The sequence below is a fragment of the Tetrao urogallus genome (assembly GCF_951394365.1).
Source record: "Tetrao urogallus genome assembly, chromosome: 5".
In the NCBI taxonomy this organism is placed as follows: domain Eukaryota; kingdom Metazoa; phylum Chordata; class Aves; order Galliformes; family Phasianidae; genus Tetrao; species Tetrao urogallus.
The window spans coordinates 55,551,810-55,565,595 of NC_136818.1; the positions used below are offsets into that span (position 1 = coordinate 55,551,810).

The following is a 13,786-nucleotide window of genomic DNA, read 5'->3' on the forward strand; positions in this document are numbered from 1 at the left end:
CCTTAAGGCAGCGCTCTCAGACACCTTACGGAGGAAGCACGAAGCCCTGGAAGGAACGTTTCCAGAGTCTGCTACGAGCAACGCAACCTCTGCTCCGCGGGTCATCTGCGATGCTCGCCCGAAGGACGCGCAGGTGAAAACTCGGTGTCCGGCTGCGGGGCCGCTCGTCTCCCGGCAGGTGCGGCCAACGGAGGGAGGCGTGGGCCGGGCGCGGCGCCCAGGTGGGGCGGGCGGTGGGGGTCCTTTCCCCGGGCGTTGCCGCGACCGCCCCCGCAGCCCCTCCAGCGCCACTGCGGCTCCGCGCGGCGCCGGCCGCCCCCGGCCGGTAGCGGCACCCTTCCGCAGGGCGGGCACAGCCGCCGGGCTCCTGTCCCGCCGTCGCCAGCCCGGCGGGGGTGGGTTGGGGGGGGGAGCGGCGGGGAGAGAGCGGTCGCCTGCGGGGCCGGTCCTCGGCCACCGTCCCTCCCTCCCTCCTCCCGCTCGGTGACCCGCTCCTCCCGCCCGCCGCAGCGGCCTCCCCGCATGGTCCCCGCCGCTGCCATGAGCCAGGCCCCGGCCCCCCGCAGCTCCGACCGGCCGGAGAGCGATGCCCGCAGCGGAGCCCCCAGCCGGGGCCCCGGCAGAGGGATGCCGCCGCCGCCCAGCCTGCCCCAGCTCCTCCACAAGTAAGAGCCGCCCCGCGATCCGCCGGGCCGGGAGGGCAGCGCCGGGCAGGGCGGAGGGTCGCTTCCCTCCCCGCCGCCGGTGCCCCCCGAGTCCGCACCGACAGCCCGGGCGGGCAGCGCGACCGCGCCCTACAGCCGGCACCGCTCCACTGCTGGGATAAGCTCCGTTCGTCCCTAAGCTCCGTTTTTCCCCGGGTTCTTTTTGAGCTCCGTTTCCCCCAGGCCGCTGCTGCCGGGCTCCCGGGCTCGGCGCCGCTCGGGGAAGTTCCCTGCGCCGTGCTGGGGCCGCGGGCAGCGCGTCCTTGCCGGGCCTGCGGTGCTGGCATCTCTGTACGGCCGTCCCTGAAGTCGGCCTGCGCGCGGGGAGCGGTACCGAGGGGGCAGCGAGCGGTGGGTGCTGCCGGCGTTTTGCCGTTTCGTTTTCTGTCCGAAAAGAGAAAAAGGAAAGCGCTTTTGCCATACGGTGCGGTGACGCGAGTGGCATTGATGTGGGTAAACGACAGACTGGCTGTGCGCTCCGTGGTTCCGTGTGACGCGCGAGTTGAGCTGTGCAGATTCAGATATCTGTGCCTAATAGTCAGAATGCCCTGAAAGATAGGGGCTCCCACCAAGCAGCGAACCCGTGGGTGAGCGCCGGGCTGCCGTGCCCTACAGCTGTCAGGATCGCAGCCTTGCGGCGCTCCGGCCGTCCCCGTGTCCTCATGCCCGCCGTCGGCGCTCGGCCGGTCCTGCGCTTCCCTCCGGCCGCAGCCGACTGTTAGAGCGCGGCTTTGGGCATCGTCTGCATCAGTTTGACAACAAAAGCAGCCTTAGGGAAGAAATGCTTTCAGTCCTGGCCCTGTTTTCGGCACGTGTCCGTGTAAATATTCAGGTGTGCTTTAGCTTTGCAGAGTATTATTTTGAGTTGGGAGTTATCATTTCTCAGTATTTATGAAACTGGAGTCCTGAGGTTGCTGTGGAGTGTGGCCCATATCGTGCATGATGTTTGTGTTTCCTCTTATTCTTGTTTGCTTTTCTGCTGTTGTAGCTTGTCCTGTCTGTGTTAGCTGTTCTGGTTGTCTGTGCCTCCATGGGCATGCTTTATATTCACACTCTTATTCCAAAGTCATATATATATAGACTGAGAAGCTTGCATTGAAACTGAAACATGGGTGAGTAGTACTGGGAGGCTGAGGAGCTCCATGGGAATGGCGGCACAGCAGGATGGTGCTTATGGTCCGTGCTTGCTGGCAGTCAGTTGGAAAGCCCAAACCGTGGGCTCTGACTCTGGCCGTTACTCCTTAATGCTTACCGAGGCTTTGCAAGGCTGCGTAATGCGCTCAGGATTGACTCATGATTAATTTTATAACGAGCATGCTGTACACAGAGCCATCCCATTTCTACCAGCTGAGCCCGCTATCAAACCCTAGGTAGGAAAACTTGAAATCAGTTTCTTTTCAGGCCTCTCTTGAAGGGAAAGCTGTGAGGAAGCTCCCATGCTCCAAGTGTCCTTTGCCATGGCAATGCAGCACCAGGTGTTGAATGAGGGCTGTGTCCATCTAGGGCCCTGCAACTCGATAGTGCTGTTTTCAAACCCTGTGACAAAGCCTTGCCTGCACTGCTGCGTTTACATTAAAATTCATACATCTCCATGTTTTAATTACAAAGGCAGACAGATTGTATTTTGCTTTACTTGATACAAGTTCGGTGTTCTGTATATGTGAGCTGGATACTTGGTGTGTTTGATTGTTATAAGGAAGGAGTATATTAGGGATTACCTTAAAGTGCTGGTGTGAATGTACCTGTGGGACGCTAGGACAGGTGCTGTGCCCAATGAAATAAGGTACTTTAGGAAGCTGGGGGGCAGCGATCCGTCTGTCTCAGCACGAGATGAAGTTGTGATTCTGTAACTGGAAAAGAAAATATTGACCTCTTACTTATTTTAAACAAACAGTTGGCACAATTTTGCTTTGCACCATTTAAACTTCTTCTGGGATGGCCCTTCTTCCCCTGCTTAGAAATTGTTGCAGGTGTACGGTGAGGAGCAGGCAGAGCTTTCTGAGAGGGTTGTGGTGCTGGGTGGGAAAATACTTCGTGATTTCCAGAAGTTAAAGCCTTACTGCAGTCAGAGCTGTTATGGAAAAGCTGGGATTGTGCACTTCGGGGGCTGACTGCTGAAAACATATGCTAGCATAAGAAATAAAGCAGAAGGCAGAGAAGAAGGGGATGGCAGTGGGAGCGCTGTTGGTGAACGTTCATAACCTGCTGCTGCTCTTCGCTCACTGGTGGGAGATGGCTTTACTAAATGCAACATCTCAGTGTATGGCAAATTTATCACCTGCTGTGGTGTTGTCTGGAGTGTGTGCCCCCATGGGAGAGGGGAGACTGCTCTTGGTGTGATTCTAGGTGTGATTCATTGCTGTGCACTGGGGCAACGGGCTGGAAGCACCTGGGAGGAGAACGAGGGCTGAGCACGGCATGGCAATAGGGGCCTTATGTGAGGAGTGCTCTCTGCAAACGGTGCTGCGAGCCAACTCCGTAATTACAGGAGACCTGATTGCACCGAAATGCAATCCCTTTGTATGTTTTAATGGCTAGCTGCCTGCTTTCAGTTCTAATTATTTGTCATGGGTAATGTGTGCCCAATGGAGATGGAGCACTTCTGCACTGCCTGTGTTGATACAGGGCGATGCGTTTGTTTTACAGGTGGAGTAAGGCATCCTGAAACAGTGTGGGGGGGAAACAAAGTGAAACCATTATTATTTTTTCCAAGGGGTTTTGTCCCAGAGATTCTGAGCTGCTGTGGAAGGAAGATGGAATTTATAACATCTGCGCCCGAGTCGTCATCATCCTGTGCCAGGTCTGGGGGCAGTGCTCCGAGCTCTGCTTCCCTGCAGCACTTTAGGGGAAGCTGTTGGGGGGGGAAAAAATAATGGCCCATTGTTAACTATTTGTTATTTCTTTAACTTAAATCCGTAATGTTGAGGCAGGTGCCTTGGGATTTTATTTATTTTAAGCACATCCATTTTGTGTAAAATTGTGCGTTTTTCATTTTCTCCTTTTTTTTTTTTTTTCCCAACACGAGGTCTCTCAGGAGAGATAAAATATGAATGTACTCCCCTTGTATACATTAGTCATGGCAAATAGTTTGGCATATATGGCAAAGGCAAAGCAGATACTTCACAAAGGGATGCTGGGAGAAACACTGCTTTCACTGTTTCTCTCCTCAGTGTTACTGACCCAACCTTTCCTTACTCGTTTGCCTTTTAAAGTACATCTCCACAGCTTGAGTTGCTTTCCCCACCTGACAGAGCCCTGAAAACTCATCTACTTACATATAACTTGTCCCTTAGATAAGGCATTAGCTAAAGATCAGTGATAAATTAATTCTATGGGTATTTTATTTTAAATAAAAATGACTGAAAGTGTCAGGTTTCTTTATCTTTTTTTAAAATAAACATTTTATTTTGTTCTTTACTTTAACCCAACAACCTGTTGGGACAGGAGCTCAGTAAAATGCATTCAGGGGTTGGAGAGGGGCTACAGAGGTGCAAAAAGACATGGATCAGAAAAAATAATTTAGAAGTGCCATCACATGTGCTGGTATCTCCGTGCAGTCTGGCTTTTATCGTCTGTTATCAAAAAACTCATAGTTGCCCAGAAATGTCAAAATAATTCTAGATATTTAAGTGGGGGCAGAGCAATGGTGCCAACTTTGGTAAAAATGAAAATAACCCACTTCTATGAGACCATGTAGAAAATGGTTTATGGGATGCAGCATATGGCAGAGGAACTCTTTGCTGTAACTGAGTTGCCTGGATCTTGCTCTTTTATTGGAAACTTAATTCTGCTGTTCCCATCAGTGAGAAACTGGGAAATGTGTTCTTCTGGGGCTCTTGGTTCAGCTGTTAAATTGTGTGCCCTCAACTGAGGTATGGCTGAGACATGGAGATGTGCTGATGTCTTTCCAGCTGTGCCTGGTAGAAAGGAAAGCAAAGGCGGGTGCAGATCTATGTTCTGGGGACTGTCAGAACGGGGGGAATTGGGTCTTGAGAAGTACATTTATGCTTTGGAGAGGGCTGTGGAAACTTCTTCAGGAGGGCAAGAAATGAGTTTTTGTGTGAAGTGATTTTGGTCGCTTTAAAATACCCCTTTGGATGGAATCTGCTGTTTCTGAGGAGCGTGCTGTCTTGATTTATTTTTAAACTAAATCTTTCAATCAGATTTGCAGCTGGATGCTTTATCAGACTGGCTTTATTCCTCTGAATTCCACCCCCACCCTACGCCCCCCATTCTTCGTACCGTTTTATAGTCGGTGTGAGGATGTAATCGCTCTGTTAGCCTCTGCCCCTCCACACCCAGCTGCTTTCTCTTTGTCACACTAATGACCCGTCACTGTGAAGCTGTCAATTTGCACAGTGGGTGAAAGCAGAAAGCCTGGCCTCTTGGGTTTTGGAGACGTTTAATATGTGTCCCATTCTGACAAGTTGAGCCTAGCCTGTCTTACTAATGCCTCTTGCCTGTTTAGAACAAGTGCAAAATAAAAGCCCTGCATATTCGGCGGCATGAAGGGGGCAAAGGTTTGTTTTGTTAAGGGATCGGTATTTCATGAGTGCAGAGAAGCAATTATTTTTGTTGCAAGCTTGCTGCTTTTATTTTTTACTGCAAACTTATGAAATGTATCTGTAACATACTTTAATTGCACCACAAACGATATATTTTGTCTTGTGCATCTGAGGAACTGCAGGGAAGCCAGTATGTTCATTTTTTTTTTTTTGTATGCCCATGCTGGGCGATGAGCAGGACTGGGGTGGCATTGAGCTGTGCTTTTGCTGCACTGAGTGTTGGTGATGCTGTTCAGTACTGTTCTGTGCACTGCAGCTGTTTTCTTGCAGCAGGGAGATGCAGAGGGTGGTGGGGTCTGTGAGGCAGGGCTGCTTCACACAGAGCCTTGCAGATGTGCAGGGCTTGCTCTCACATCTTTACTTGTGCTTCTGTATTTGCAGAATACAGAACAGACTAAGCATTTCTGCAAGAAGTGGCATGACAGCTGAAGTTTCTTTTACAGAGATAAATACTTTTCAGTGGGCTTTGTGTATACTTGGAAAACAGCAGTAAATTGACCACAGTACGTCTGTAGTAAGAGGTGTTGGTTTTGCCTCTGCCAGCATTCTTCCCCTTAGGGGAAGATTTGTTAGGTTGGTGCTGTGTACAGCTTATTGCACTGACTGAGCTTTATGGCTCTCTTGTGTTTGCATTGTTTGCAGTTCTGCATTTCCTCTGCTCCCCCACAGAAAATATCTTTGTCGCAGATTATACACAACTCAGTGTGAGGAGGGGATCTGAAGAAAAGGTGGCACTTCCCTCCTAAAATACTGGGGAGAACTATCAGCAAAGTAGAGTGAAGTATTTTTTTTGCCCTATGCTCCTCTTATCTCCCAAGCTCTTCCATTAACACAGCCTGATGTTCATGCTGCTGCTAGGTGTGTGCTCTGCGCCATCGATTTGTGCCCCAATAGTGGCACATTCTTGTAAGGTCACCTACAGCTTTTTTCTGTTGTACCAACCATTGGGCTCTTCTCTTCATTGACTTCTTCGTTCAAGGTTGCTGCTCTATCCTGTAGCAACACCCCCACTCCCTTGAGATGGCCCAAGAGGTTTGCATCAGGTTGTTTTGATGTGTGCTGTGCTTGGGGTGCCCTGATGTGTCTGGAGGTGAATGTATTTATAAGTAAGGCAGGAAAACAATGGTTGGTGGGATGGTGCTCGTAGATACCTCAGTCATTGGAGTGGGTGAATGGATCTGTAGGATCTGAGGTGATATAAACACAGCAATACAAGCTCTGTCAGATTTGCATCCAAGTCAGCTTCTGTATTTTTTTGTTCCATGTTGGATACTACTTGAACATTACCTTTTTTTCCCAGCTCATGAAGAAGCACTGACTAACTAACAATGAAATCTGAATCCATTACCTATGGTTGATCAGAACTCCAAAAGACTGGGTGTTGTTCCTAAGGCCTATGTTTTGGAGGGTTTTTTTGGTTTGTTTTACAAACTAGTAAAGGATTCAATTTCCTTGAAGGGAAAAAAAAGTAAAATAGAATTTTTCAAGGACTAGAAATAATTAACTTTACTTTGTTATTTATGCAAGGCAACACCTGTCTTGTAACGTATTTAATATCCTAAGTGGCCTATCCATTTTTCTATCCATTTTTGTCGGGTAAGTAAGACTTAAATTCCTCTTTGGATATAGTGTACATACTTTGGTATACTACTGATCTTGCAAAGCCTTATTCATACGCATGAGGATTATTTTTGTGCATAAGGCTTTAGAGGATCAGATCCTATCACCCAAGTCTCAGTGAATATTTACTGCCTTGTTTTTCTTTGCCAGGTCACTAGGAATTTGCATGGACTCAGTTAGCACAACAAGTATTGATAGGAAGCATCCAATACATTAGAAATTTAAGAAAATAATAAAGACAGTCTCTGTGTTCCAGCATTGGAGCTTTACTTCTGAAAGAGAGCGTGGAGCTGTGGAGTATTGGTCTGCACTCCTGTTTGCAGTCTATTAGTATATTATGTATTAGTGATGCGAGTTCTGGAGTGCAAAACCACTGGGGTGGCTGTATGTGGCAGCTCAGCCTCATTTGAGCCCCTGGCAGGGCCATTTGTAGCTGTGTCTGTGCAGCGTGCTGCCTCCTGTGCGTGTTCCAGTGCTTGGCACTGCTTTGTCATCTCCTCCGGCTCTGTGGAACAGAAGGCCCTTTTGTACCAAGAAGCATGCAGAAGGGAGAGTCCTCCCATGTTTCTTATTGATGTGTGTAGTATAATGGATTTTTTCTTTCTTATGTCCTTCTTCAAAACTTTAGACCTACCCTTTGACTCTGGTGCTTCTATTGTTTCAAGCTGTATTGTCTGAATGTTGGTAGCGGTGCTCTGACGCTGAGGACTTGATTGGCAAGTTTTAGCTGTGAGTACATTTTCACAGCTGATCCATAAATCCCCAGCAGACCATTAGGAGCTTCAGAGCAGCTCTGGCAAGCTCCCCTGCAATAATTGTAGTTTTAAGTCTGTTATATTTAGTTTTCTCGCCTCCTAGCAGGATGCCAGGGAGCCCTCTCTAGAAGCAAACACTACAGCCCATGTTGTATTCCAAGCTGGCAGCTTGCACAGAGTCCAGTGGGGGTGGAGGGCTTGCTGCTCGTGGACGAGGCAGAGAGCATCCAGGGGTGTGAGTCGTGGCACACAGACCCCAGCTCTGTGCTGAGGCATTTCAGGAATTGGAGGAGACATGGAGCACATCACTTCTCACTCCTGCCTCTTGTTTCTGCTCATCGGAGGGAGCAAGGGGTCAGGAAAGTGGTTTCTTCAAGCTTAAACATGATGGAGTTGTATGTAGCTCTGACGCAGACAGCTCTTAATTTAAGATCTCTGGGATAATTTTACTTATTTAGCTGCAGCAAAGCTGACAGTTCTGGGAGTGACCAGAAAGAACTCTAAAAAAAGAACTCTTTTCTCCAACATGGGCAGCAGCAGCGTTTCTTTTGTGTAATGGGACTTGTAATGATGTCAGTGTAGCAGCTGGAGGCTGGCTTGGAGACCACATCCACTTCGGGCTTGTTGCTGTATCACCATGTATTAAAAACAGTGCTGTGGGGACTAAATTGTGTCTTTGTGACACTCTGGAGGATGCCCCTTATGCAGCCTAATAAAGCCAGAGGAGGGGTTTCTGTTGCTTTGGATTTAGATACAGCTGCATGGGCTCTGGGAATAAGCTCTAGTTTGGCTGATTGGGCAATTAATGAAAATTGTGTATCCTTGGAGATCTCCATTTGCCAAGGATGCTCTTGTCTCTTGGTGGAGTCTGGTGTGTTACCTTGCTGAAGGGAGAAGGGGGTGGCTGTAGGCAAACTCTTCTAAACTGCGGCTGCTTCCTTTTCTCAAAAAGCCTGATACAAATTAGTTACTGGATGATCGTGAATCTCTTGATCGTCTGCAATGTAAAACCTGTAATTGACACCCATCTGTGCAAAGAAGTCAGAGAGGCATTGTCTGAGTTATATGAAAAGGGGAGAAGGAAGAATTGGTGTTGGTCTTTTAAATGAATTTTCAAATAATTCTTGTTAGAGCAAGAAAAGAAATTTCATTTGCATTAAAAGCTTCTTTGAGCAGGAAAGCAGAGGTTTTGTTGATAGGGGTCTTGTTAGAATAAGTGCAGAGTAAGCAGCTATAAGTTGTGATACACAAGTGATGATCTTGCTATACAAACTTCGTGTTGAACTCACACAAGAGGCAGTAAGAATATCAGGTGACAGCTTTCCTTCAAGGAGACATCTCTGATCAGAGGTCTTCAATAAAAGAAACAGAGTTGGTCATCTCTCCAGTCCTTACTTTCCAGTGCATTTGATGCAGGATGCCGAGTGGGGGGTGTTCTTGTGGTGGGGATTGCTGTTGATGCCTGGGACAGTTCTGGTATTCGACACCTAAACTAGAAATGCTGAGAGTGATAAATGAGCTCATTACATCTGTAGAAATGAAATTCAGAGCATGCTTCAGCCAGGAGGAAAGACAGTGCCTTTCATCTGTATCTCATAATGGAAAAAGTTTGAAACAATGTGGAACATCTCATGTGGCTGGATTAGGATTGATGTAGGCTTGTGGAAAAAGAATATAGCAATTCTAGGATTGGAAACGAGATACCAGGAATATGGGTAAAAGAATGCTGTGTCTTAGGCTCACCTACATAAGTGTGCTCTGTTTTATATCAAGAACAGAATGAATGAGCAGCAGTCAGTGGACAGCAAGTGTGCGTTTGGGCAGCCTGCTGAGATAACGGGCTGTCGATAGGGATGGCAGGGTGTGCTCACTTAGTACTGCTGGCCTGCAGGGTGTTGTTGCAAACTTCAACCAGCTTGCAGTCCATCTACATGGCAAGTAAATTTTGGAAGTGCTTACTCAGAGAGCTGTCTGGTGTGAATCGGGGACCAGCATTGACACGTATAACAAGTTACGGTGTGCCTGTAAACAGGAAATTATAATTAAAAGGATAAGCATAGTTGTGTGAGGGACAGAGACGTCTGGAGTCCAACTGCTGATGGTTGGTCTAAAATACGAGTGAGCAAATGCAACCATGGAAGGCAAGAGGAGAGTTTGGAAGACTTGCTTCCCCTGCAGTGTCAGCTCAGACTTTTACTTGGATTTTTAGCTATAAGTCTATCATCTACCCTCTGCTGAGGTAGCTCTCACTTTGGCAAGAACACACTGACAAAGTAATTTGAGTGCTGGTTATCCTCCAGTACCATTTCCACCATTCCCTGAAGGTCAGAGAAGTTTTGTGTGATGCTACTGACCAGAAAAGGGCTTTCAGCCCTGCCCTGCCACGATGATTTGCCAGGTTCAAGCAGTGTTGTATGAGCTGGGAGCTGCTACTGGGGAGTACCACTGTGTGAGGTAGGCTAATAGCTGATATTGGGAAAGTGAGAGGTGTGAGGGAGGCGTATCTCAAGGAAGAATCCATCTTTATGCTGTGGAAAGCCTACATACTTCTCTCAACTCCTTCAGGGAGTCTGGGCATTATGCTGGCATTATGTCAAGCAGCCTCTTCCAGTCCTTCCCCTTTCAGTGTAGCTTTGGTCTAGTTGGTATTGATGTTTTCTTTTCCAGCTATTAATTAAAATAAAAAAAAATGTAAAATGATCTCCAGGTGCAAACTCAGTCTTTCTTTTATCCTCATGGGAGAAGTGGCCCATTTACTATTCTAATCACTGCAAAAGATGGCTGATAGGAAAACTGAGAGTCTTTTCCCAAGTGGAATTGAACCGTGAAGCCGCCAGGGCAGCTGGGAGGTTCTCAGCTTGTGTGTACATCTTTGAGAGTATGAATGGTTTGGAGAAACAAAACAGAATGTTTTCCTGATTAAAAGGCTGCCTAGACTTATCTAGGGCTATGGCTGGTTATTAATAGAGCATACTGCATTTCCTTCACATAAAGATACGAAGGGCACTTTGCTGAGAAAAAATCCTGCCGTGTGTTTCTGTCTTTGGGCCCAGCTCATCACCCAGCTAAAATTAAAAGGTGAAGTCAGACAGTTCTTGCTCTCTATTTTTAAACTGCTTCAACATATGAATGTGAGTGTGAAATCTTTCTTTAGGCCTCTCTTAACTTAATTACCTACTTATTCAAAATATCCTCTTCTCAAATTGCTGAGCTATAATTATATTCATCTTTTCTGTGGACATGCTGGAAAAGTGCATGTTTTTCTTTAGCTAGTGGATGCTTGTTAATGGTGTGCTCAATTTGTAATTCTGTAGTTTTTATGGCAGTGGAGGCCTTATGGTAATTGCTGGAGATCTATTTGGATGTGTTAGAAAGAATAGCAAGTAAACGATGCTTTTCTGTATCTGTTCTGTTTTTTTTTTTTTTTTGGGGGGGGGGGGAATATCATAGAGAAGTCCAGCTTGGGAAAAAAAATTACATACCTCAAATTAATAATTTTTATTTGATCTTAATAAGTGATGTAACTGCTGCAAATATTTTTGTTATACTTTTGTTCTTTCATCTTTTGTTCTATACAAGCTCACTTCTATTAACTTTGTTTATATGCCTTTTCTTTTCTGTTTGGGGGTAAGAGGTGATGTGACCCCCGTGCAAGACAAGCAGTGGAACCTCTCATGAACCATGGATTTGACACACTTTTGCACTAACTTGGGTATGTGGAATTCATCTTCCTTTGTTTCAGTGACTCTATCAGAAATGCCTTTATAATGAGATCGAGCGCTCTTTGCTCACAGAAATCACGTTCTCCAGACTCATTTCAGCCTGCAGAGGGTGTGCTTTCCTCCTCCAAGGCATTCCCTGTGTTACCCATAACGCACCATCCTGCTATGCTGAGAATTTGTCACTGCGCTTAGTGGTACATGGGCAAAGGACGTCTGTCTGTGCCTGTGCTGTCTATTCCTGAATTTCTCAGACTATCAGGTATTTGATGTGCAGGCTGTACCTCTGGGTTTCTCTTGTACCCAGAGTAGTGTTACTTCTTCAGAACCAGCCTCTTTCATGATGACAGGGACTCCTGAAGGCGTTTGTTTCTCTGCATCCTCTTCTTCGGACCATTGATAGCAAGAGAGTTCAAAACGGAGAGGTGTGATTTGTCTTTCTCAGTGTTTGCCTCATTTCTTTGCTTTTGTCAGTGGAGCAGCTGTGCCATCAGACATCCTATGTGATGGTCAAGCAGTTATCAGGCACCACTCATGTCAGTAGTGATCCAAAGCTGGATGAGCTGGTAAGCTCTGAGCAGTTACCTCTGGTGTCCAGATACTCCAGGGTTGTGAATATGGGAATCTGTATTGAGCCTTACCTCTGACAGATGAGTAGACCATTGGCTGCAGGCTGCCTTTAGGGCAGCTGGTGCCTGGGGACAGCAGTAAGGGTGGTTACATCTCTCCAGGCAAAACCCACATGCTATTCATCTGGTTGACGTTCTTCTCTGTATCTCCCTCTTCACTTATCAGCAATACCTGAGATTTTGCCTCTGAGTGTTGGGTGGCAGCATGTTTATGTTGCTGGTGAAAAACATTGTTATTTGTGGTGTTTAGTGGCAGTAGAGTTCGATGGCTAGTCAGTGATGTTGAGTAATGCAAATCTGGAGCCAGCCTGGTCTGCTGGACTCATCTTCCCATACCAATCCTTGTGTTGGAACAGCTGGCCCACCAACTTGTTCTAAGCTTCTGCCCACTCTCCATAACAATCTTGGAGAACCATCTCTTTTGTAAATCCTTCTGGCCATTACCCTTCTTGCTCCATCCTGTCCTTTTGGCCATTCTTGACTTCTGATTCATAACCTGTCATCTTGTAAAGAAATGTAAATACCTCTAACCTGCAGGCAAGTTACATGATTATTTGAGAAGTGAGAAGTTGTGTTTTAAGAGTTAAATATAGACATGATAATCACCTAAGCAATGATGAGAACTGTCTAATTAAATGGCTAATTAAAGTCATAGATTTTTTTTTTTTTGTTCACCCACTGCAGGCTGCAGTCCGGTATTTCCACTACTACAAATGTTGCATTGACAGTATCTACAGAACTTTTACTGCTGTCATCTTTGTCTACATCATCTTCTGCTCAGTTTTCAGTGTTCTGTTCTTCTGTTTTGTTTTTGTAGATACCCTTTCTTTTTGTGCTATTTTGCTGAAGCCCCGTTGCTTCAGAAATGCCAAAATCCTGACAATATCAGTGAGTTTTAGCTGTGTTCATGTATTTCTGCACTTGAAATAGTCTGCAGAATTTGTCCTCTGGAACACTGTTTTTGTCATTGGAAAGGAAACACCTGACAACATTAAACACTCATGGCTTCCAGTTTTGGGCAAGCAGCCATTATGTGTGTGTTTATCCACAGTAGGAAATTCGGAAAGCTTTTGATTTAGTAGCACTCATCTGTTAAATGTAAGCTGTTACCTTTAAAATTCATTGAGGAGTATTGAAAGAGAGAGAAATGTATGAGTATGGTGTGAGTCCAGTAGAATTGCTGATCATACTTTTAAACAGTCTGAAAAGCACGTTTGTCAGTGGGACCAAGTGAACAATTACGTGATTGCTACATCTGCTTAAAAATATCTTGCAACCTTTATCTCATTTTAAAGCAGGCACTAAATTTGCTAGCACCCTTTTCAATAGATTGGATTAAATTACTGGGGAGCTGTGTTTCTCTTTTAGGAGTTTGAGCACTTGTATGTTTGGTTGAATGCTGCAGACAAAACTCTAACAGATTTATTATATGAGCAAAACAGTTTATTTTGAATTTAGGGGAAAATAAGTTCTTGTTCACTCTGTACTGTTGCTTTAAGTAGTTTGAATAGTAAATTTTGTTCAAAGATTTTTTTTTTTGCTTCAAATTATGGTATGTGAAATTTAAGTGGATGATAAAACTGAAGAGCCAGGTCGTAAAAGTGGTGTTGACGGAAGCATACAGAAATAATAGAGGCCTGTCACATCATCTGATAGCAGCGACAGAGGGAGAACAAACTAAAGAACTTGGTTGTGTTGTGTATTGCATGGATGAAATTGAAAGCATCTCAACATTACTGATAGATATATGTACTATTTAAATGTATATATTTAATGTACATGCTTTTTTTGCTG

The 13,786-nt window shown here is 46.0% G+C and overlaps 1 protein-coding gene across 1 annotated transcript in view; it reads left to right on the plus strand.

Moving 5' to 3' along the window:
• Positions 1–522: 522 nt before the first annotated feature.
• RBM20 (RNA binding motif protein 20) overlaps positions 523–13,786 on the plus strand; it is a gene marked incomplete at both ends in the record, with an annotated part of 89,630 nt that continues 76,366 nt past the window's right edge. Inside the window, one exon of the mRNA XM_079535288.1 lies at positions 523–665. Within this exon, the coding sequence (XP_079391414.1) occupies positions 523–665 (143 nt within the window). The remainder of the gene's footprint in view (positions 666–13,786) is intronic.